The 25,960-nt window shown below is 48.6% G+C and overlaps 1 protein-coding gene across 11 annotated transcripts in view; it reads left to right on the top strand.

Moving 5' to 3' along the window:
- agrn (agrin) overlaps nucleotides 1–25,960 on the top strand; it is a 534,448-nt gene that overhangs the window by 393,667 nt on the left and 114,821 nt on the right. For all 11 annotated transcript variants that reach the window (XM_038822298.1, XM_038822297.1, XM_038822305.1 and 8 more), the window contains 3 exons: nucleotides 1,892–2,116; nucleotides 5,399–5,605; nucleotides 18,528–18,749. In XM_038822298.1, the coding sequence (XP_038678226.1) occupies nucleotides 1,892–2,116; nucleotides 5,399–5,605; nucleotides 18,528–18,749 (654 nt within the window). The remainder of the gene's footprint in view (nucleotides 1–1,891; nucleotides 2,117–5,398; nucleotides 5,606–18,527; nucleotides 18,750–25,960) is intronic.

Here is a 25,960-nt window from a genome sequence, read left to right as displayed (position 1 = left end):
CCCACCCCCCACCACCACCACCACCACCACCACCGCCGAATCAGCCATTCTCTGCCTGGAATGAGAGCTGCGTTGTAGGCCAGGACTCTCCATTCCCCGCCGCTAAGATCGGGAATTCCGCTCGGGCAGAGAATCCCGCGTCGGCCCAAAAACAGGATCAGCGGCGGGTGCCACACCTGTCCCCAGTCTCCATTCCCACCCTTCCAGCGATAGCGGGCATCCCATCCCGCACCAGTGGGAACATGTAAACAGCAGATATGTATTGATTAGAATGCGATTAACGGGCTGGAAGCCAGAATCTCCACACCCCAGTCGCTCTCCGATCCCTTCAGCGGGAACTCCTCCGGGCAAGCTTTGGTGCAAGTATTGATCAGTACTGCCCTGGCACAATGGAGCTGAGCTACTGGCCCCTTCAAAACAGCTAAGTGCTTTCACTTCCATTTTTCTAACCACAGACAGCACTTAGCATTGTTGAAGTGTCCAGCAGCTGTCAAACAGAACAAGAATGTTTATCAACATTGTAGCTAGGATCAGTGGAGGGTACTTCAGATGCATTCACGCGTGAAGGGAAAGATGAATAAACAAACCTTCTGGCAGCTACGTTTAAACCATCAAGCTGCCAATCAAAGGCTAGTTAAAGGTACTGCACTGAAATTGAATGAATGAAATTTCAAAGGGGGGTTTCAAGGCTTTTCTAGCATTGTGGGCTCTCTAGGAAGGCTCTGGCACTTGAGAAAGCAGCAGTTTTGATAGCATCGAGCTAGAATTCCTGGCTGGAATCTTCAATGAACTGTCTGATGAGCTGTCAGGCAGAGCAGTTCAGAGTGAGAAGGCCACTTTAAAGTTTAAACAAGTCAAACAAAGATGATGATTTTGAACTGAAGGCTGTAGGTGCGATCACCAATACAAGAGTGATCTTCAGGTTGCCCAGGGTGGGAAGGGGCTGTCCTGACATGGAGTCAAACCCTTAGCCAGAGCCCATGACCTACCAGCCCCTGAGCCTTTGTGGGACCTTCTCTCTGCAGCCTGGCAACGGCAGAGGGGCACATGAGCACCCCCCCCCCCCCCTCGGGGTCCATCATGCCAGGCTAGGATGTCACTGCCAGCATGTCAGTGCCATGGTGTGCCAGGGGGCAGTGCACCAGCAGCAATGCCAAGAAGCGGGGTCTGAAGGGAGAAGGCTTGGGGAGGGGCCGGCGGCTGAAGAGAGGGGAGGTAGGAGTGGCTGATTGCGTGGGGGGGGGATGGGGGGGGAGGTGGGGCGGGGGTGCCGGGTCATTATCATGCGTGTGGGGGGGTGGCCCGTGATTGCCATGGTGGGGGTGAGGACACCCCTCCTTGATGATGGGTTGGGGGGGGGGGGGGTCAGCGTTTGCATTTTGGGAGGGAGGGGAGCCTGTCTCTGGACGCTGGGATCAGGTCGCCCGTTAGAAATGGCGGGCCAACACCACTGAGTGCCGGGGAAACCGGCGGGTCCGCCACTATACATTATATTGCAGAGCAGAGGTCTGAGAATTCCCCCTCGGCCATGCCAGCAGGACACAGTCCCTATTCTCCACTGGCAGGAGCACCTAGTCGCTGGAACAGAGAATCCCGTCCGTAATATTGATACGTTTTAGAGGAAGCTAGGTAAACTTACGGGAGAGAAGGAAATTGAAAGTTCTGCTGATAGTGTGAGAGGAGGCACATGTGGAACATAAGTGGCGGCACAGCCCAGTTGCTTTATAGGTTGCACATTCTGTGTAATTCTGTGTCACGTGTGAATTTGTAGCAGTTGGCCAAATGGGCGTTAAACCCCACCGCTTCAGAGTTTAACAGGCTGATGGGTAGAGAGAGGGGAGTCGCTCCGGAGTCCTCACCGGCCGCTAACTGCTTCCTCTCTTGTGTGCAGACCCATGCAAAGATGCTCAGAGCGATCTGAATAAGGCGTGTCGAGTACATCCAAGAGCTCGCAAACCAGAGGTGCTGCTGAAGCCAGAAAGCTGCCCGCCAGGATACGATCCGGTGTGCGCGGACGATGGGCAGACCTACGACAGCAAGTGCACCATGGAGAGAATGGGAGCGATCAACGGCATTAACCTTCAGAAAGTTCGCTCGGGTCCTTGTCAGGCTAGAGGTGAGCTGCAACTCACTGGAACCTCTGAGATTGCCTTTGAAGATTGACCCTGTTGGGCGATTGTCAGTTTAGTCCTGGCTCCCATTCATTGCTCGGCACCTGCTGATTAATTTTAACAGATCTGAACATTTTCCTGCAAAAACAAACCCCCCAGATCCCTCTGATTGCACCTCAAAGCGTGACCAATTTAATTTCTCATTAAGCTCATTACTTCAGGCCAAATACAAAATTAAGTATTGTCTCTAATTGGTTCTCGAGATCTGGCCCTGGGTTCCTCTCATCATTGCAATTGCCTTCATAACAGGTGTGCTTTGTGTTATGGGCCAGGGCTTGGAAACTCAAAAGTGTATTGTGGAGCTCATCTGACCGATAACTTTTATGTTGAATTTGGCTAGAATGGGCACAGAACCCTTCACTTCAGGTGTGATTCATCAGACTTCCTCGACACTTTAATCAAAACAAAGTTTATTCTAAGAATGTAGCTCACATATATATATATATATATATATACAGAGCAAGGACTTTTATCAATTACAAACATAAAGACACACAGCTATAGTTTTTTTTTAAATTTAGAGTACCCAATTATTTTTTCCAATTTAAGGGGCAATTTAGTGTGGCCAATCCACCTACTCTGCACATTGTTGGGTTGTGGGGGCGAAACCCACGCAGACACGGGGAGAATGTGCAAACTCCACACAGACAGTGACCCAGAGCCGGGATCGAACCTGGGACCTCAGCGCCGTGAGGCGGTTGTGCTAACCACTAGGCCACCGTGCTGCCCCCACAGCTATAGTAATATACGTACATAACACTTCATGAATTCCCCCTTAGCTGTTCCAATTCAATAACAAAATCCCTTTTCAAGGGCCTGGCCCAGCACACTGTATTCTCACTTGACTGGGATTGGTCCTTTTCCTGAGATTCCGATCCAGGTCCAACCAGCAGCTTCAAACTCCTTCCGGAAAGCAGCTATATCTTTCAGGCTACCAAGGCAGTTACCCAAAGACAATGTGCTTTTCACTGGAGCAGCTTTTAAAATGAAAACAGAGACAAACAGGAAAAACAATTCTTTCCCCTTCTGCAGTCCAAAGCAGCCAAACTGAAACTGAAACCTCCCCCTCTCTCACCTCACAGCCACACCCCAATGTGCTACAAGTCACATGATAAGAGACTAAACCTTTCTTAAAGGGACACTCGCATGACATTTGTTAAACCTCCTCAGAGGACATGAAGGGGCTATGTGGACTGGAGCCACGTGTAGACCAGACCAGTTAGTTGTGGCGGTTTCTTGACCTGGAAGGGCATGAAATGAGCCAGTTTGGGATTTTGCCACTTGCCGCCGGCTCTTACATTAATTGTTTACATTGCAAGCCTGGCAAATGACTAATTGGATTCCATTCCACGATCTGCAAGGTGAGATTTTAACGCAGGATCTCGCTGGGTGGCTAGTTGGGTGTCCAAACTACTCCATGGGCCAAATGGCCTCCTTCTGCACTGTATGTTCGATATATATATTCTTGAACACAGCTGCATCTCTGGGTGGGATTCAGACACCACCCTGTCCCGTGTCTTTCGGGGCGAAGGCAGCCCGCTAGTGGGATCTAGCGGTCAAGCCATTGTCAACGGGTTTTCCCGTTGACAACACCCCCCCATGTGCCAGCGTGGGACCGGAATATCCCGCCGGCGTGAACAGTCGGTAAATCCCACCCTTTTTATCAGATGATTCTAATCTTAATTCCCGATCCTTGTTCGTTTGGGAGCGTCACGTGGGAACAAGGGATGGTGGCAGGGTCATTCCACTGGGCTCCTATTTAGTGAGGCTCCAGGCTTGAATCCCGGTCAGAGTGTTCACCTTAGCTCAGCATTATTCCAGTGACTTGGGCACGTTATGAGGGAATGCTGTACTGTCAGCGTTCCCGACATTTGGATGCGACAGTCTTCCTCCTCGGGTGAGGGGGAAAAGATCCCATGGCAGAACTGGAAGAAGAGCAGTGAAGCTCTTCCCCTTGTCCTGCCCAAAATCTCTGCCTCAAACCACATCACCAAAAACAAATGATCTCTTTTGAGTTTATTGCGGTTTGTGGGATCTTGCTGTGCGTAGGTTGGCTGCTGTCTTCCCGTATGCTGCGACAGATTAATTTTCCTGAAGCACTTGGAATGTTCTGAGGTAAAGAAACTGCACTGTTCAAAGAACAAAGAACAATACAACACAGAAACAGGCCCTTCGGTCCTTCAAGCCTGTACCGGCCATGATACCACCCTTGGCCAAAACCCTTATTACTTCCTTGTGCCATATCCCTCCATACCCATCCTATCCATGTGTTTGTCGAGATGCCTTTTGAACGCTGTTAATGTATCTGTTTCACAACCTCCCCTGGCAACGCGTTGCAGGCACTCACCATTCTCTGCATAAAAAACCTGCCTCGCACATCTACTCTAACTTTGCCCCATGGTCCTCAAACCTATGCCCCCTGGTGACTGACTCCTCCACCCTGAGAAAGAGTGCCTGCTCATCCACTCTATCCATGCCCCTCATAATCTTATCGACCACTATCAGGTCGCCCCTCAACCTCCGTCGTTCTAATGAAAACTGTCCGTGTCTATTCCGCCTCTCCGCATAGCTAACACCCTCTAGACCAGACAACATCCTGGTAAACCTCCTCTGCACCCTCTCCAAAGCCTCCATATCCTACTGGTAGTGTGGCGGCCAGAATTGTGCGCAATATTCCAAACGCGGCCTTACCAAGGTTCTATACAACTGTAGCATGACTTGCCAGGTTTTATACTCGATGCCCTGTCCAATGAAGGCAAGCATTCCATATGCTTTCTTGACTACCTTGTCCACTTGTGATGCCACTTTCAAAGATCTGTGGACCTGTACGCCCATATTTCTCTGACTTTCTATATTCCTAAGAGTTTTGCCATTCACGGTATATTTCCCCTCTATGTTAGATCTACCAAAATGCATTACCTCACATTTGTCTGGATTAAACTCCATTTGCCATTTCTCTGCCCAAGTCTCCAACCCATCTATGTCCTGCTGTATCCTCTGACAATCCTCAACACTATCTGCCACTCCACCAACCTCAGAATCAGACCGGCTACATTTCATTCCAAATCGTTTATGTACGTTACAAAACAACAAGAGGCCCCAGCACCCATCCCTGTGGAACATCACTCGTCACAACCTTCCATTCAGAAAAACACCCTTCCAGATGTTGGCACCTGGCACATTGATCAGAGCGTACGGTTAAAACCACCTCACTGTTTCGATTACAGACAAATGCAAAGAGGAGTGCAGGTTTAACGCAGTCTGCCTCAACCGGAGGGGCATCGCCCGCTGCTCCTGTGACCGCATCATTTGCGACGGAGCCTACAAACCAGTGTGCGGTCAGGACAACAAAACCTACAGCAACGACTGCAAGCGGAAGCAGGCCGAGTGCCAGCAGAGAGCCTTCATTCCAGTCAAATATCAGGGTCCTTGCGGTAAGTGCAAGCGGTGGCTCTGTGCGTGGAGCAACCAACATGTTTACTTGGCTGTAAATCTGCCTGTTGCCGTCACCTGTATAAAGATATTGCACACTGCGTAGCTTCTTCATGACTTGAAACAAATATCCGTTTTCGTCTATTCCAAATGTTGCCGTCACAACTCGACACAAGAAGTGAAGTAGGATTGATGTTGCAATATAGTTTCTGTTCAACACTCTCCCATTTCTCCTTTGGATCCATTTGCCATCGTGTCATGTCACAACATCGTTCTACGTGCCCATTACATTTGGTAGTGCCAGACCACCGCTCCATCACTCTTGTATCCCTTGCTGCATTTTCAAGTGTTTCTGTTTCAAATGTGTTTTCTCGTACGCAGTGTCTCACCGATGATCACCTCTTTTTGTCTTGTCCCGGGAACTGTCCAGTCAGAGTCGGAGCGGCGCGCCACTATCCCCTGCGAGTTCGACCTCTGACCCTATCTGTGAGGGCTCTTCGGACCTTGACTGTGACCCTGCCGGACCAGGGGCGGGAGAAGTTGTCAAGTGAGGGGAAAGGTCAGGTCTGTCCAGGCCCAAAAGGATTTGCTCTTAAGACTTTCTCAACATTTAAAAAAAAACTTAAGACAAAATGGAGCTGATGTTTTCAAATGCTGCCACACATTCCTCTCCCGTTTTTTTTATTTGTAGAAAAGACAGTGAAAAAAACAGGGTTCGATATCTTTAATGAATTGCAATGTTTCTAAGATTGTGACTTTTTTTTGTGGGGGGGGGGGGTATTTCAAATGATACATCCCCAAGCTCTCAATATGTTTTGTCTTCTACTTACGAGAAGCTAGAAACCTTTTGTAAGGTTAGAGACGTCTTCTTGTTCAGGATGCATTGCTTGCCCCTTTACTGATACTGTAGTTTTTAAAAGGTATTCCCCCCCCCCCCCCCCCCCCCCCCCCTCTAAAATGGCATGCTGCATGATGTGGGTGTGCAGGGTCGGGGGCAGAGGGCAAAAGTGAGAAGATGTGTCTGTTACACTTGGATTTGTTTCCGTGATTGGTGAGAAGCGAAAATAAACTCAGAGGATCGTGTTCGCCACATGATCTGACCAGTGCGTCTTCAGGTTCCAGTTTTCGACAGATACATAGCCAAATGTTAACTCACTTTATCGGTCTTCACATCCATCTTCACCACCAGATATGACAGCGCCAGCAGGTGTCATGGCAACCCAATCCCCCCCCCCCCCCCCCCCCCCCCGCCGCCCCAAAGTCACACACCATCCTTACTTAGACATGTGACACCATTCCTTCATTGTTGCTGGGTCAAAACATCCTCAGCCCCTGACCTAACAGCAGTACGGGAGCACCCACACTACACAACTGCGCCTCCTTGGAGGGTGGGGGGGGGAGTAATTCAGGATGCACAATAGATGTTGGTCAAACCAGCAAGGCGCACATCCCAAGAATATCTTTTCTTTAAATAACAAGGGCAATGCCTCTTTGCGCCACAACCATATGTTTGAAAAATATAGAATTATTGCCCACATTCACACATGTAAAGTTGATCCCTCAAAGGCCTTTTGAAAGCACATCATTTGCATGCCTTGGGAACAGGTAGATGAAAGAGGTTGGGTTCGCGAATTGATCTAATAATTAAATGTTTGGCTGAATTGACTCCATTTGGACTCTGCTACTTGCGCTGTTGTTGTTTTGCACAAGGTTTGCATTGCAGCATTTTCACAGATGGCAGTCAATCCCCAGCTGTCAACAACTGAAGACTCACACTGGGCAAGCTAATATTCAAGCACCGTTCCCCCCCCGCCCCCCCCCCACACACACAAAGATAGGGCCTCACCCTAATTGGAGAACTTGAGTCCTAATCCAGGCTCTGGTTCGCGAGGAGTGCGTGTGTCGATCCAGGCGACTAGTTGGAGCACGCAGGCGGGCAGGGGACAGGAATAATTCCAATTTCACCTCTGTGGCAGATTGCTCCCTGTCAGCTAATCATGAAATTCCACTGGTGCCAAACATGACAAATGTTCTTCTGTGCAAACAAGAATCTGATGGAGGGGATTTTGATGGGAAATAATGGGTTTATGGTTTTAGATTTACTTCAGCGCAGGCTTAAACCCTAAGGTTTTGGTTCCTTCCCTTATTGGTTGTTTTATTTGGGGGGGGGGGCTCCAATGTTGCTTATTGTAGTATTGAGCACTATAAGGTGGAAAGTGTCAGTCTGGGCCGCCTGCCTGTACTCAGTTAACAATTCCCAGTTAGAAAGAGCAATCGCGCTGCCAAATCCGTGTCTAATTTGAATGGCAAGTGAAAAGGAAATAGCAGCCAGCGTTCATGGTCCTTGTGTGCTAGCCAAGGACACCATGCGTGTGCAGAGAGATGCTTTCTGTGTCCAAATAGTCAGGATGGCAATAACTTCTCAAATGAAAAATAACGATGACGTGAGATCACGGAGGCTGTCTGTGGAACTGTGGAAAATTAGGGGAGGAGAACATTTTTAGATCAAGAAGGACGGATGCATTTTGGACTCTGAAGTGATCAGGTTGGTGGGAAGGCCAGCTTTAAATTTAGTTCACCGCAACTTCAGAAAAAAAAATAGGCACGGTGTGAAATGAGTAAATCATTTCTTCATTTTTACGCGCCGATTCTTTAAAAATCTTGTTCTCGATTGAAAGCTAACATTCCGCTGAGTGATAGCACTAAAATGGGTGAACAGATTTTTAAAGGGTTGGGGTCTCCCCATCCAGCCTCCTCGAGAAGTGGGGTTTTGAACAATTTTTTTTTGTTTTAAATGAGTCATCAGTATTTGCCACGTGATTTCTCCCACTCCCTGTAACGCTGGTGCCAAGGCAAGAGATTACGTCATTTCCTAAGAAGTTCCATCGATGTTCTGGTCAGCGATTGGGAATTATGGGAATGTTACCCCTGAATTTTTGGGGGTATTGGTTTTCTTTTTGGTATTTATTCTTTCATGGGTGTCACCGGCCAGGCCAGCGTTGGCTGGCCATCCCTGATTGCCCTCAAGACGGTGGTGGTGAGTAGCCTTCGTGAACCCCTGCAGTCCATTTGGTTGTTGGTTGAGCGTTGTCTGGAAACACATATTGGCCTCAGGAGAGTGCCAAGGGCTGTAATAACACTGATAGGTACAGTTATCAGTCTGTTCACTGAACCAGTGTTACATCAACTTCTTTGTATTTTCAAGTGTAGAATCTCATGCCAGCTAGTTCCCTCCAAACCCCCGCGCACGCACACACCTTGACGGGCTCCAGATATCCAGATACACTGTTGAAACAAAATTATCATAGTTCGTAAACAGCACAAATTCCCACTTCACGCAGATATCTTTTGATCAAGAATGCTACCATTTAACTTGCATTTAGTTAGACCTTTAACACAGTGAAAATGTTTTTGTTGTCTCACAAAAATTGTCACTGGGCCAGATCAAGAGCTCTGACAGGTGATCAAAAGCTTGGTCCCCGACAGGTTGGCTTTAAGGAACAGCATGTAGGCATGGAGAGGCAGAGGGGTTCAGGGAAGGAGTTCCCGAGCTTTGGGCTCAGTCCGCTGAAGATACGGCCACCAATGGTCGAGAGAAGATAACCAGTGGTGCACAGGAGGACTGAATTTAAGGAGGGTGGAGAAATTGGATTGATGTAAGGGGGGGGGGGCAGAGGGAATTACAGAAATAGGGAAGGAGGAGGCCATGAGGAATTTGAACGCTGGTGCACAAATTTTAAAAATCAAGACATTGTCAGACCAGGAATCATTGTAGGTCAATGGGGACAGGTGTGATGGTTGAACAGGACTAGGTGCAAGTTAGTATATAAGCTGCAGCGTTTTGGGTCAACTTAAGTTTACAGATGACGCCCAGACAGAAGAGAGTTGGAGTAGTCGGTCTTGAGGTATCAGAGGCATGTGTGAGGGTTCAAGCAGCATATTATGTCAAACAAACAGTGAATTGTCAAAACGGAGGGATTAGCGTCAAATGGTCAGGTTGCATTTAGAGACTAAGCCAATTCCTGTGAGGATATAGCCAATCTGTGTGTGTGCGTGTATGTGTGTGTGCGTACCCGTGTGTGTGCGGGTGTGTGTGTATGTGTGTGTTCCTGTCTCTGCCACCTTCACGTGTCCATGGACCACCCTTATTTTCATGAATCATAGCTTCTTAAACTGGGCGTGTAATAGCTAGCCTGTTGCCTGGCGTGCTGATTACAAGCTGTCTTGTGTGCATTTTATGCAAGTCTGCATAAAGGGTGTGTTAAAAAAAAATGTGGATCTTCTCGGCAGATTGACAGTAAATCGGATTAGAAATGTTCATTAGACAGACTGCTAGCTCCATCCTGAAGTGTCTTGACAAGCTTCTTTTCATATTGTAATGTCTGTGCCTTGATTGTTCCAAGATAAAGCAATTACTGACCTGCAGTCAGTGAGGGCTGCTTAATGTTTAACTGGAGCAAACGCAACTCCTTTGTTTGCATTTAAAATGTGTTAGATTTCATCAATCTATCCTCATCATGTTGTTTAACTACTGGGCTGCATTTTCACTGAATAAGAGACTGTTTTTGCTGAGGTCCTTATTCATTCTGCCTGGGATTAAAAACCCTAAAGGCACAGGAAATGGTTTAACCCATCATGGACATCGTTCTTCTTCAATTCAGAAAGACAACTATTCCCCCCGCCCCCCCCACACCACCCCATCCCCAACCCACCCACAACACACACACACACACACACACTCACACTCACCATCAACCTTTGGTTAAATTACCCTCCGTAGTTAGTAATAAACTTACTAATTTTCGGTCTAGTTGCGGTGCAAGAATCAGATTTTTGTCATGTATTGTCAAAATTAGCATGAAGAGGAATCTTTGGGATGGTTAGTTAAGATGTGTAGGCATGCATGCTTTCGTGCGAAATTCCTTTATCCACTTGTAACCACAGCATTAATCTTTTCAAACTCTTGGCTTGCTCATTAACATACCAGAAGTCCGCACATGTTGCCACATTCATCAGTGATATCGCTCAGCGTGGATTGCTCATTGCTGACGCACGGTCCTGTCAGTCCCCTCTACGAGCATGTATTTTGTCCTGTAATATCTCCCCCCCCCCCCCCCCCTCCCCTCCCAGCCTTCATTTCCCCCACTCCAAACCTACTTGTGAAAAAGCATCAAGAATAAATTCTGCCCGAGCTGCATGGCAGGAAAGTATTTTGAAATCTGCACTTTCGCGACACAGGGTTAATGAGTAGAGAATCTCATGATTTAACTGCTTATTAGGCGTCAAGTGGGCAGTTATAGGAATGGGTTTTGACACACGTCAGCACTGCTTCTCTCTTAAGTATCTTTCCGCTTGAAATGTGTATTTTTTTTAAACTTCAGCAAATCTGATTTCATTTGAAGAAGTGGCCATTGTATTGTTCAGGTCTGGGAGCCGCAGTTTTGGAGGGGTGTGAGGGTGTTAGAGGGAGCGGGGGGGGGGGGGGGGGGGTAATGTTTTCCAAGAGAGGTTACAGGACTGAGGGTCTTCAGTTCCAAACATTGAGGAGAGAAGCTGCTCCCCGTAGAAAAGAGCAGGTTGAGAGGAAATTTGTTCAGAGATGTTCAGAAGCATGAGGGTCTGCACTGAATGGTTAGAGAGAAACAGTTCCCGGAGGCAGCGAAACGGGCGACAATCAACGGTCAGCGGGTGTACAGTGAACGGCAAACGACCCGAAGGCGATATGAAGAAGAATACCGTTGTCCACACGGCCAGTGGTTAGGGTCTGGGAGCACACTGCCTGCCCGCGAGTGTGACAGAGGCAGATTCAGTCGGGGTTTTCACAAGGGAATCGGATAATTAGCTGAAGAGAAAAGACGGGGAAAAGAGTTGGTTTTACAGAGTTTGGCCACTTTCTGCACTGTAACCGCAGTGTGTGGTTCAAGGTACTGCAGTCTCTTCTGTTGCTGGGGTGCCACTAGCCGTAATTCAAATTTACAACAAGGTCCTATCATGTGATTGGCGTGTATTTTGAAGGCGATGGGGCCTCGGTCACATCTCTCAGTCGACCTGACCTGTAGGCCTCTGCTGTCCCAGCCAGTGCCTCAGGTGCTGCACCATCCGATTGGGGCATTCGTCTGCAGGGAAATGGAAATATGTGTCACTGGAAGCTTCACCAGTGAAACGTAACCAGATCTTCAGAATTGTTCCAGTGTGCAGATACTGCTTCTTTAATGGACATAAGAAAACCATTTTTATCTTTTTAAATCTTTGAGCAGCATTACCTACTCACAAATGTAGGGCGGCGCGATGGCGCAGTGGGTTAGCACTGCTGCCTATGGCACCGAGGACCCGGGTCCGATCCCGGCTCCGGGTCACTGTCCGTGTGGAGTTTGCACATTCTCCCGTGTCTGCGCAGGTCTCACCCGCACAACCCAATGATGTGCAGGGTAGGTGGATTGGCCTCGCTAAATTGCCCCTTAATTGGAAAAAAAATAATTGGGTACTCGAAAGAAAAAAAACTACTTACAGATGTTAGTGGTGTCACCTTTCATATATTCATTTGTGGGATGTGGGCATCGCTGGTTAGCTCAGCATTTATTGCCCATCCCTAATTGCCCTTGAGAACGTGGTGTTGAACTGCTGCAGTCCATGTAGTGCAGATACAATCTACAATGCTGTTCGGGCGGGTGTTCCCAGGGTTTTGACAGTGAAGGAACAGTGATATATTTCCAAGTCAGGACGGTGTGTGGCTTGGAAGAGAACTTGCAGGTGGTGGTGTTCCCCATGTATCTGATGCCCTTGTCCCTCTGGGTGGTAGAGGTCATGGGTTTGGAATGTGCTGTCGAAGGAGCCTAGATGATTTGCTGCAGTGCATCTTGTCGATGGTAATCAGTTGCTGGCACTGTGAATCGGTGGTGAAGGGAAGGAATGTTTGAGGTGGCCGATGGGTGCCAAACAAGTGAGCTGCTTTGTCCTGGATGGTGTCATACGTCTTGAGTGTTGTTGGAGCCGCACCCATCCAGGTAAGAGCTTTCCATCACACTCCTGACTTGGTCCTTGTCAATGGTGGACAGGCTTTGGAAGGGGGGGGGGGGGGGGGGGGTACGTTACCCATCACAGAATTATCATCCTCGGACCTGCTCTTGCAGCCATGGTATTTATATGGCTAGTTCAGTTCAGTTTGTGGTTAATGGTAACCCCCAGGATGGTGATTGTGGGGGACTCAGTAATAGTAATGCCATCAAAAGTCAAGGGTTAGATCCCCCCTTGTTGGAGATCATTGTCTGACACTTGTGTAGCTCGAATGTTACTTACCCCTTATCATCCCAAGCTGCCAACATCACCAGTTTAATTTCAAATGACATTACCCACTCCTCCAGAAAAGAAAAAGTCTTTAATTAACGATCCGGAAATTGCTTTGTCACATATAATCATAGAAATCTTGAAGACTAGACTGACGATTATTGGGGTTGGGCTAGGGTGAAGGTGCTATAATTGGCCTCAGAAGGAGAATCATCATAGAATTTACAGTGTAGAAAGAGGCCATTTGGCCCGTCCAGTCTGCACCGGCCCTTGGAAAGAGCACCCTACGTCAGCCCACACCTCCACCCTATCCCCGTAATTCAAAGATGTGCGGGTTAGGTGGATTGGCCATGCTGAATTTCCCCTTAGTGTCCAAAAGGTTAGGTGGGGTTACTGGGTTGCGGGGATAGGGTGGAGGTGTGGGGCTTAAGTGGGCTGCTCTTTCCAAGGGCCGGTGCAAACCCAATGGGCCGAATGACCTCCTTCTGCACTGTAAATTCGATGTACATTCTATGTAGCTTAGGACCATAGAGTTGCAAATCGCACCTGACCTATGGTCAAGCATTGCGTTCTGTTCCTCTTCTCCAATTCGGTATTTGAACCTGACCCTGAGTGAAATGGGGGGGGGGGGTTACACGATCCAGACGTTTGCCTTTCTAAAACAGTTGCTGCTCTTGGCTTTAGTCATGCCTGTGTCAGACATGCCAGAATTTATTACCAACCCACAAATAGATGGTCAGGTTAGCTGGAGTAGTCATCCTTCAGTACATTCAGCTTGGGCGGCCTTCCTTTAAAAGGCAGCACTGTTTGTCGGCAGAAGCATTTCACTGCTTCAGTGGTAGCACATCCAACAGCATTTTGATCTCAGCTACTGGGCTTAAATGGCAAGGCATCAGCTTGTTGAACCTGTAATCAAGTTCTGGCGATGTCAACAGATGATTGCACATTTAGGCAGCACCAGGGAAGGTGTCACATGTGATTTCAAGCTATCCCCAGCTCCCTTAGGAAGCCGTAATGGAAAAACTCAACAGGAGGATTGAGACTGTCTGAAATATTGCTGGCGGCTTTTTCAGCACCGCCATCGATTTCTATTGACAGTCACTAAAGTGTGCTTAGCTGCGGCACCTTGTCCCTTTAAATTTATTTAGATTACAATTAAATTTCGAGTGCCCAATTCATTTTTTCCAATTAAGGGGCAATTTAACATGTTCAATTCACCTACCTTGCACATCTTTTGGGTTGTAGGGGCGAAACCCACGCAAACACGGGGAGAATGTGCAAACTCCACACGGACAGTGACCCAGAGCCGGGATCGAACCTGGGACCTCGGCGCCGTGAGGCCGCAGTGCTAAACACTGTGCCACCGTGCTGCCCTGCACACCATTCTAATAATCACTAACCAGAGGCATCGCCGCAATTATTGCCGGAGTGATATTTGATGAACCAAACCTGTGTTAGAATTGTTTTCTCCTGGGGCAGCACGGTGGCACAGTGGTTAGTGCTGCTGCCTCACGGTGCCGAGGTCCCAGGTTCGATCCCAGCTCTGGGTCACTGTCCCTGTGGAGTTTGCACATTCTCCCCGTGTTTGTGTGGGTTTCACCCCCACAACCCAAAGATGTGCAGGGTAGGTGGATTGGCCACGCTAAATTGCCCCTAATTGGAAAAAATGAATTGGGTACTCTAAATTTATTTTAAAAAAAGAATTGTTTTCTCCTTCCGACTGAGATTGCAGCTGGATTGTTTACCCTGTTGACATCAAAGCAGAATGAGAGCTGAGAAGCCGGTTTTGGGGGAGGAAAAATTAGCGAACTGAAATTTTCAACTGGGCCCTGTCCAAATTGTTGCCTGTGCAGCTGTGAGGCATTACAGCTGTTTCAGACATTCCATTGTCAGTCGGGCCTCATAAACTGGGCGGAATCCTGAAAAACAAACTCTGATTTTCAGCAACCAGACCTCTCGAGTCCTCCAAATAACGCTGGAGCTGGCCAGAACTGGGCGGCGTTTTCTGGTCCGTTTCCACGCCCTCACTCCTGACAAGCGGTAACCGTTCACCAAACTCACTTTGAGGCAGCAGTCGATGCACCACATTGGAGTTGGAGCTCCTGGGATAGGGAGGGAAGCAATCCGCTCCAGATTCCCCCCCCCCCCCCCCCCCCCCCCCCCCCCCCCCCTTGGCACCCGTGTGCTTGCTAAGGGAGGAACGATTGGGGTGCGGGAAGTGATGCCTGGCGCAGTCTAATAGCCAGATTGCATTTTCTGCCGAGTCTTGCACGTGATTAATGCCCATGTGTACGAGGTGCTCGGGTTGTCCAATATCCAGGAATCACCCGTATTGTGAGTGATTGTGAGCGAGAACATTCTGAAGAGGAGGAGGGGGACACTGATAGAATTGTTTGAAGCTATTTCTACATTCCCCTCTCCGAACCCAATCTGTTGAGCTGTGCCTTTTCTGATGTTTTTGGTCAGTGTGGTTGGTACTGCCTGATTTACCTTCACCTATCTACTGAATGGCAGGTTGAAATCTGGCCACTATTTCCATCTGAAACTGGTTGTTTCTCTGTTGACTCCCAGTGTGTGAGATCTATCTGAGGAGGTGGACTCAGGGGCTTGGGACTGTCCCAAGATACACAGGATCTGACTCATATATAGAAGAACATAGGGTGGCTTCCACAAGGCGAGTTTGGAGGCTGGGAGCATTTGATTATGAGGGTGCCAGATTTAGGACCCCCTTTCCTTCCCGCCTCTGCCCCGATTAGATTTGGGCTGAGAAGGATCACGGACAACTGCTAGTGAGATGGGCCGATGAACAAATCCTCCTCGTTGTCAGTCCCTCAGTGCCTGATCAAGGGATCTGGCGTCTGGAAGGCAGGTGGAGTTGCTGAAAGTCACCCCACGGACCTTGCTGCCAACCCTCATACCCCATGACCCCGCCCATCTCGCCTTCACTCACCTGTGACCTGTGACCCTCCACTGTCCTAGGCATCTCCCTGGGTGCAAAGGATAATGGGCTGCTTCTAAAGGTCACCTCACTGCACTACACCTCCTCCCCCCCCCCCCCCCCCCACCCCCCCACCCACCCCCCCACCACCATGTCCTGATACCGAGTCGCTCGATTAAATTGAGGTAAACTTTAAGGGAAACAACAACAAAGGTTGTACCTCCATGGCAGAAACTAAGGCAGTGGATTGGGAAAATGCCATATTGGTCCAGTCAGCAGTCACCTGACTTGCTTTGTAGACCTGCATTACCGTAAAGACGGCCAGTGTCGAGCCTAGTTCCTGAAATTTCAGAGGTTTGAATGCTGAGCTTGCAGGACTACACTGAGGTTTATTTTAAGAATGAGAGGTGCGCCCGACTCCGTGACACGCCGAGGCCATTTATTTACAATGCTCGGGACACCGTGAGAGTTTCAACGAAATAGTGTGAGACATCGCAATCTGGATCTCGACCAGCGAGGGCGCGATCCAGATAAACATGTTTAAATTAGCTTTAATATGTCTGCGACCGATTATCCCATGCCCGGGAGCTAATGCCCACGCCTGGGCGACCTCGCCATGGCGCCCTTTAGCACTAGTCCACACAAACGTGGGCCAGGTGTAAGGGTACCCGGGGGGGGGGGGGGGGGGCACTCACAGACCATCGGAGATCCATGGGTGGTCAAGGACAGGGCAGGGGGGCACCCTGCCACTCCCTCTTGCAGCTGGGCACCTCGGCACTGCTGGGCTGACATTGCCAGGGTGCCCATGTGGTAGTGGCAGGGTGCCCAGGTGCTGTTGTTAAGGGCTGGGGCCTGAGGGGGCCATACCTGTGAAAGGGGTGATGAAGGAGGGGTATGAAGGCTGGGTGGGGTGGGTATGAAGAAGCCATCTAAAGGTTGGTAGGGTGAAGGGTGGGGGTCCTGAAATGAGGGCGAGGTGAAAGGAGGGGAGGCCTGGAAAGGTGGGGGGGGTCCTCACTGACCCCATAGGGTGGGTCCTCACTTGGGGGGGGCTGGGTAATGCGCATGTTGACATTGCCCGTGGATTGGGGGTGTGGGGGAACCCTAATTAATAATAATCTTCATTAGTGTCACAAGTAGGCCTACATTAACACTGCAATGAAGGTGCCACGGCTGGGAATCAAACCTGGGACCCTCGCACTGTGAGGCCACAGTGCTAACCACCGTGCTGCCCTGGCCAACGCTCCCACCGCTGACAATTTTCTCAGTGTGGTCTAGACCATGGAGAAACTCCCAAGGCCCAAAATATTGCCAAGGGCGGAATTTACCGGCTGTTCACACCGGGCATATTCCGGTTACGCCAATGGCGCACCCCCGCCTCAGGTTTCCCGGCGACGAGGGGTGCTTTCAACGGGAAATCCCCTTGACAACGGCAGAACCAGAAAATCCCACTGGCGTGCTACCTCCCCGCTGAAAAAGACAGAGTGGGTTGCTGGGTAAATCCCGCCCTAAATGGCCATAAATACTGGTGTGGGTCTCACCGAAAACGCCAGCGAGAAGCACCTTGCCAAACTCGCCCAAAATGACACTTAGAAATGTTTCTGTTAAATTGCGCCCAAGATATTATCCCAGTCAGCAGCCCAGTTAATCAGCTATTTATTGCTGGTATTAATGCCAGTTGTGTTCTAATCAGCATTCAGGAAATCACCCCTGTTGTGACTGGGGAGCTGTTTGTTTTTAGGCGACTGTTACCTGCTCTGTCTAGTTCTTTAATTCAGCTGAATTTACAACACTGTTTGTGAATATTTGTGGGCACTATTACATTGTCAGATATGCCGAGTTTACAGATCTGGTTCATGCTCCTGCATGGAGCTTTTACACAGTAACTTTGATATAAATTAACTTTCTAGGAAGCATATAATCCCTACAGCACTGAAGGAGGCCATTCGGCCCAGCGGGTCTGCACCGGCCCTCCGAAAGAGCACCCCGCCCAGGCCCAATCCCCTGCCCTATCGCCACAACCCCAGCCAACCTTTGGGCATTGAGGGGGCAATTTAGCTCAGCCAATCCTGCCGCCCTGCCCATCTATGGACCACTTCTCTGCTGGGAACTTGGAAAAACAGATTTCAAAACGGGAGTGCCTTGATTTTCCAAATGGAGGATTGAGGGGGGCCAAGCGAAGTTTAAACCAAAGGGCAGACTCTGGAAGTCTGAAATATGAATAGAAGGTGCTGGAAATGCTCAGCGGGCCAGGAAGAAAGATCCTCTGAGCATTTCCAGCATTTTCTGTTCATACTCTAGGTCAAGTCTGCGATCCCATTGATTTATGCACGCCACAGGCTGTCGATGCGAAATCCAGGTGTTGTGTATTAACATTTATCCAGCGTGAGGTAATGGGCCTTTTCCAATCAGTCTAGACCCATGCAGGACCAGTAAGGAATAGAAGTGCAAAAGAAGCAGGTTTCTTGGGTCAGGTTGCTAAGGCTTGGGGCCTGTAACATGGACTCTTCGGGGCCCAAAGTGTGTGAACAGATGTCCGACAGACACGGGCTACCAGCGTACTCCTGAGTAGGAGGCCTGGACGGGCGAACGGAATGCTGGATGGGGTTGGATTTCTGGTCACTTGTAAGCGAAGCCACTTCAAATGGCGACACGTAACGTCAGGCGATTGACATAACCTCCTGCTTGATTTCTTCAAACAGACCTTAACACTCTGAGCCCCTGCCTGAACGTTGAATGTGATTTTGGGGCCAAATGCATTGTGAAGAATAACAAACCTGTGTGTGAGTGCCAGCAGACATGCCAGAACGTGTACGAGCCTGTGTGTGGCAGTGATGAACACATCTATGGCAACCACTGCGAGTTGGAGGCCATGTCCTGTATCCTGAAAAAACACATCACCATCAAACACAAGGGTCCTTGTGGTAAGTAAAAAATAATCGATCCCGGAAGTTCTTATTAAAATAAAAGCATTAACAGCTGTTAATTTTATTCCCATGATTTACTTCTCTGTTTCAGATAAGAAATAAAAGTATGAATTGTAAATGTAATCTTGCGGGTTTTACATCGTTTTCACTTTGTTCTGTCTGATTCTCCGATATATAAACCTCTCTTGGAGTCAGTGGTTGTTCCTCGCTCCTCTCCATCCTACTCTAGTTATCTGGCTAAGGTTATTTCAAAGGATAAAGTCAAGTTAGTTATTAGTGCATCAACATAATAATGCCTCTCGTTCTCAGCATGGTGTGTCGGATGAGGTCGAGTACCCATCTGACTGCTCAACCAGCTCTCAGCCAAACTATCCCCAATATCTTTGGAACAGAGAAAGAATATGAAAAACAAAACCCGAGGATTTTTATTGCCTCTCGATCGTCCTGCTGGGTTGCTTGCTGCAATGCGCTGCAGGTCACCCTCTGTGCTGGCCGGCCTAAATTGGCCTAAACTTGCTCCCGGTTAAGCAAAGTCTTAATTTTAAACTTCTCCCCATTTGCTTTTGAATCCCTCCATGATCTCTCTCTTTCCCTATCTCCTCCAGCCCAACAACCATCTGAAATATCTAACTGATCTAATACGTGGCTCCTCAGCACCCCCGATTTTAATTGCACCACCATTAGAGTCTGTGCTCATCATCACGGACTAAACTTTGAAATTCCCTCCTTAAACTTCTCTGTGTCCCGAGCTCCCTAACTTCCTTTAAGACACATCTTAAAACCAACATCATTGACCAAGCTTTTTTACCTGTTGTTCTAATTTTTTTTTTCAATTCATTCTGATGGGATGTGGGCTTCGCTAGGCCAGGATGTGTTGCCCGTCCCTAATTGCCCTTGTGAAGGTAGTGGTGAGCTGCCTTCTTGAACCGCTGCAGTCCATGTGGTGTAGGCACACCCACAGTGCTGTTAGGGAGGGAGTTCCAGGATGTTGACCCAGCGATAGTGAAGGAACGGCCGAAATATTTCCAAATGGTGAGTGACTTGGAGGGGAACTGGCAGGTGGTGTGGTTCCCATGGGTCTGCTGCGCTTGTCTTTCTAGATGGTAGTTCTTGGGGGTTTGGAAGGTGCTGCCTAAAGAGCCTTGGTGAGTTCCTGCAGAGCATCTTGTAGATGGCACACACGGCTGCCACGATGTGTTGGTGGTGGAGGGTTTGAATGTTTGTGGAAGGGGGCGCAATCAAGCGGGGTTGCTTTGTCCTGGATGGTGTCGAGCTTCTTGAGTGTTGTTGGAGCTGCACTCATCCAGGCAAGTGGAGAGCATTCCATTACACTCCTGACTTGAGCCTTGTAGGAGGTGGATAGTCCTTTGGGGAGTCAGGAGGTGAGTTGCTCGTTGCAGGATTCCTAGTCTCTGATCTGTTCTGGTAGCCACAGTATTTATATGACTAGTCCAGGTCAGTTTGTGGTCAATGGTCATCCAGGGTGTTGATTGTGGGGGATTCAGTGATGGCAATGACATTGAATGTTGAGGGGAGATTGTTTGATTCTCTCTTGTAGGAGATGGGCATTGTTTGGCTCAATGTTAAATGTTGCTTTAGAAGCCACCTTTAGGACATTTTATTGGGCGAAAGGTGCTATATAAATTTAGGTTGTGACTGTTGGAGATTCCGGGATAACCTTGGATGGTTGACAACCCAGCCCTGGTTCCATTTTCAGTAAGAGACGCATCCATCAGTCAAATATGTGTCCCGCTCCTTCGCTATATTCCCATAGACTCCACTGATGCGTGAAGGGTTTTCAGGGATGATTAGGATTAATGACCTGGCCTTCGTCGCGCAGATGGTCACAAATCGAGGCCCAGAGTGCTGCCTGTCTTCCCGAGGTTGCCAAAAATTGACTGTACTGCGTTTGGAGCCTCGTGCGGCTCTGCTTTTTAGGCGGGATATCTTGAAGGATGAGGTTATGGCTGCCTGACGCCCCTCTGCAAGCTGCACTATCAGCTGCATGAACTGACATGCTTCGCTGGTGGAAAGGTCTGTCACTGGACTGGGTCCTAGCATGCCACGAGGCGGACGGGGAGAGAAAAGAATGTGTTGGGTAGTTCATGTGATCCGTTGCCATGGTTATTCCCTTCCCCGCTCTCTGGCCACTTCACTGACTAAGGCCGACATATGTCACCGTCCCTCCACTGGATGTGCAGATGGGTTTTATCTCCAGGGGCTGCCTGACTGACACGAGGTCAGAGAGTAAATTAGAAGAGATGGGAGTGGGTGTTATTCAGCGGCTATTGCTTATGCTTCGTATTGTTACACAGCAGAGGACCAATAACCACGGTGGTGTTATTAATCTGAGGCCACAGAACAATGGATTGATTAATAGATTTATTCCAGACTCTGCCAGTGATGAATAATTCACTAACTCCATTTAAGGCTTGAATAATGGGCATTGGGTTAAAAAACAATTTTTTAGCCCGGAGTTAAAACCCAGGGTTTGTGTGTGTTCGCCTGAGCTGCACAAAGTTATGAATTGTCTTTGGAGCGTTAGATATTCGAGGTCAGGGGTCCAAACCCTTTGTCTCCTTTGGCTGTGTACAGCGCATGTATGAAATTTAAATTTATGTTCTCCTTCATTTACATTGAGTCACAGAAGGAAGCCATTTGGTCTATTGTGTCACCGCCTGTAAGTGCTGATGCTAACAAATGAAGGTGTTCTGATTTAGGATTTACCCCCCCCCCCCAAATGCCACATTAGAGCGGAATACAGCCCTTTGCAAACCTCAAACTTGTGACAGCCGGTTGGTGAAGGAGGAGGCCAATCTTTATTCACAAACTAAAACTGCAAACTCTACAACTAACCACCAGTGTCGTCCTTTATGCCTTTTTGTTGAACCTTCAACAGGTGAAGTATCCCATTTGAAAGGGGCTCTACCGCCCCTTTTCAACAACAAAAAGAGCAAAAGCTGTAAAAGAAACTTTTATACTTGCATTAAAATGTAATTTCTGGTATTGACGATGCAGTCCAGCCCTGAGCGTGCCCAACGGTTAAGGAAGGCCTCAAAAGCACGTTGTCCTTCTCCAGTGGCAGTCGGGCGAGTACGAGGCTGCAGTAGAGGGACTGGGAGTCAGACCGAATGTCCCCCCCCCCCCCCCCCCCCCCCTCAACTGCCCGGCTGCCTGGACCTGTTAGTGGCCACCTTGTCCAGGACCTGGAGCAGGCTTACGAGGAGGCCCACCACTCTGCCTGTCGCCCTCCGCACCAGGCGGCCAAAGATCAGGAGCATGGGAAAGAAATGCAGCCATTACCTGAGGAGCAGCCCCTTCAAATCAGCAAAAAGGGGCTTCAACCTCGGGCCTAGAGGTGGAATACGGAATCCTCAAGGTCACGGGAAAGGCATGCAGCCTGGGAGTCTTGCTTGTGGTACTGGACTTAGACCATAAGACATAGGAGCAGAATTAGGCCACTCAGCCCATCAAGTCTACCCCGCCATTCAATCATTTTTAAAAAACATTTTGAGTACCCAATTCATTTTTTCTCCAATTAAGAGGCAATTTAGCGTGGCCAATCTACCTACCCTGCACATCTTTGGGTTGTGGGGGTGAAATCCATGCAGACACGGGGAGAATGTGCAAACTTCACACGGACAGTGACCCAGAGCCGGGATCGAACCTGGGACCTCGGCGCCGTGAGGCAGCAATGCTAACCACTGCGCCACCGTGCTGCCCTCCGCCATTCAATCATGCCTTCTGTTTGCAACATCCCGCATGCCGAATCCTTAATGGTGAAGGGAAGGAGGCCTGTGTAGAGAGACTAGCCTTATGTGTGCACAAGTAATTGTCCAAGAGCGCCCCCACCCCCCCCCCCCCATCTGTATACACTTAACTTTGCAAGTTATTCAATTAACACTCAACGTTCTCAGAATACAAACTTGAGAAACCAGCAAGTAATGGAGAGAAATGCAAAAGGGGTGTGACCAAGACTTCAAACCTCAGCAAATGGATATTCATTACCATCCAGGAAGTGAGTGGGATGGAATTGTGTTTGCATTTAAAATTTTAAACCCCTCCCTTAGACATTTGTTGCCCATTCCGGGAGCGCTAAAAGTTCCATTTTATGTCTCTCTGCCCCTCTCTGCTCTTACTTTCTAATTCTAACGCTGGTTTCCCCTAGTTTCTTGGTGTATTTTTCTCTCCTGTTCATTTGTTTGTTTATCTGTCTGCATCTTCTTATTTTTAGTCAGTAAAATAGAAGTTGTCTGATGAGTGTTGCTGTGGCAACAGCTTTACATGCACAAATTGGACTTCCTGGTCGCTTTCCTGGGCATTTTCACTTCCAGTCACAGTGGGGATATATTTTACATTCTAACTAACCAGATTAATGGACATTTACTGCCAGTACTACAAAGTAGTGGATGTTCCTTTAAGAAAGATATATCGGGTGGGATTTTCTGGCTGTCACCACTGGCGGGATCTTGCGGTCCCACCAACAGAGTTAACCCCCCACCCCCCTCCCTCCACCCCCCTCCCTCCATGTAGAATCCATGGGCTCCCTGCAGTGCAGAAGGAGACCATTCGACCCATCAAGTCTGCACCGACCCTCCGAAAAAGCACCCTATCTAGGCCTACCCTCCCGCCCTATCCCCGTAACCTCACCTAACTTGCACATCTTAGGACAGGGCAATTGATCATGGCCAATCCGCCTCACCTTTACATCTTCGGACAGTGGGAAGAAACTGGAGCACCCGGAAGAAACCCTCGCAGACACAGGGAGAAAGGCAAACTCCGCACAGATAGAAATTGAACCAGAGTCTCTGGCGCTGTGAGGCAGCAGTGTTAACCACTGTGCCACTTTCCTGCCCGTCTCACCAGCAGGGCCTTAAATAACGATCCCCAGACCCGGACAGGCAGTTCCTGATAGTCCCGGGCTGGGACGTTTGTTTTGTGCGCTATGACTGAGGCATTATCTTTGTTTGGAAGCTTTGCCTTTTAGTCTGCGCCTCCTGGAATTATTACATGACGTGACTGTTTCACACACAAAATATTCTTCTTTTTCCCCAATTTTGCTTTCTGTTTGTTTCCTTAAAATCTCTTACCTGGGTTGCAGGCAGCTGCCTATTGGCTCCCAGCTTCGAGAGCCCGCCCACCGTTCTTAGTTGGACTGTGAGGCCGCCCTCCACTCAGAAATTGGACAATTCGGGGGAAATCTCTGCCAGGTGACCATTTCCCACAGAGTGCGGTGTCGTGCAGCTTTGGGACCCCGAACCCAAAAAAGTCCAAACCCTGTCCAGACTCATCTAACTTCAGTAAATTTAGTACAGCTGCTGGCAAAAATGGGTAATTTCTCCTCTCAGTCACTACCATAAGTCACACCCTTTCTCCAATTCATTGATGGGCACAATCGTGTCAATATTAATTCTATTCTGATAAATTATCGTTTGGAAACCTTTGTTTTGAACCTCTGACTTTATATGCTTGACCTAATGGACAGTAAAGGATTGATTAGCCTGGAATACTGTGTACAGTTTTGGTCCCCTTACCTAAGGAAAGATAGACTGGTGTTGGAGGCAATCCAGAGAAGGTTCACTAGATTGATCCCAGGCATGGAGGGATTTTCGTGTGGCGCAGTGGTTAGCACTGGGAACTACGGCGCTGAGGAGCCAGGTTCGAATCCTGGCTCCGGGTCACTGTCCGTGTGGAGTTTGCACATTCTCCCCTTGTCTGTGTGGGTTTCACCCCCACAACCCAATGATGTGCAGGGTAGGTGGATTGGCCACGCTAGATTGCCCCTTAATTGGAGAAAAAATAATTGGATACTCTAAATTGATTTAATAAAAGGTAATGTAGGGATTTTCCTATGAGGAGAAGTTGGGCCTGTACTCATTGGAGTTTAGACGAATGAGAGGTGACCTCATTGAGACATGTCGGATACGCAGGGGGCTTGACAGGGTAGATGCTGAGAGGTTGTTTCCTGTTGTGGGAGTGTCAAGGAGCAGAGGGCATAACCTCAGAATAGGGGGTCACCCACTTAAGACAGATGAGGAGGAATTTCTTCTCTCAGAGGATAGGGAATCTGTGGAATTCTTTACTGTAGAGGGCTGTAGAGGTTGGGTCATGAAGTAAATTCAAGCACGAGATGGACAGATTTTTAATTGGTAATGGTATCGAAGGTTATGGGGATAAGGCGGGGGAAATGGACTTGAGGATTGTCACATCAGATCAGCCATGACCTCATTGAACGGAGTAGCAGGCTCGTTGGGCAAAATGACCTACCTCTGCTCCTGCGTCTTATGGACTTACGGACAAACAGCTAGATGGTTCGAGTGTGACGCAGAATCAGTCCAATAGTGTGGGTTGAATCCTCATACCAGCTGACACAGTTGTGGGGTCCCATCTCCTTTCCTTCCCCCACAATGATATCATGGCTTGAGCCATGTCTAGCAACCCTTGGGCAAGGAGGACACCACACTGAGAGAGAAATGCAGTGCATTCTTTTCAGAGGCCTCAACTTGACAGACATCAGCGGTGAGGTTCTTTACGGATGAGTTTAGAAGAAGCAACAGCAGCAATCGGACCCTAAATGGGACTAGAATTGGTTTAGCTGGTCCATGTTTTCCAGGTTGTGACATCCAGTGGGCTCCACTTTCACTTCTACTGTAAAGTTAGAAGTGGCAATGACCTTCCATCACTTCACTACAGTGCAAAAAACATTCAAGAACAAACATTTCCGCTGTACAATCCCGATAAATTAAGTCATTTCTGGCAGCTCCCGCTGCAATTGAGCTTTGATTTTACTGTATTTTCTGTTGGAAGGTGTTGCATTAGATTGATGTAGAACGACAGTGATAATGAGGGGAATAATGGAATAGAAACTCATTATCTAGAGTAACAATGGCCATGAACCGGCAGAACTGACAGTGCAGATGTCATGTCAGACTAAACTTGGAACAAATTAGGAGCTCAGAATTAAAACCAACGGTAGAATGTGATGTGGAAATAAATTGTGGGATCCATTGTAACTAAACATATTGAATAGTTTGGGCCGTATTAGCTTTGGTAAAAGAAGGGCAACACAGTGGCGCAATGGTTAGCACTGCTGCCTCATGGCGCCGAGGTCCCAGGTTGGATCCCGGCTCTGGGTCACTGTCCGTGTGGGGTTTGTACATTCTCCACGTGTGACCGTGGGTTTCGCCCCCACACCCCAAAGATGTGCA

Source organism: Scyliorhinus canicula, chromosome 16 (assembly GCF_902713615.1).
Source record: "Scyliorhinus canicula chromosome 16, sScyCan1.1, whole genome shotgun sequence".
NCBI lineage: Eukaryota > Metazoa > Chordata > Chondrichthyes > Carcharhiniformes > Scyliorhinidae > Scyliorhinus > Scyliorhinus canicula.
Note: the sequence above shows the minus strand (reverse complement) of the source record. Positions and strands in the feature narration are given on the sequence as shown.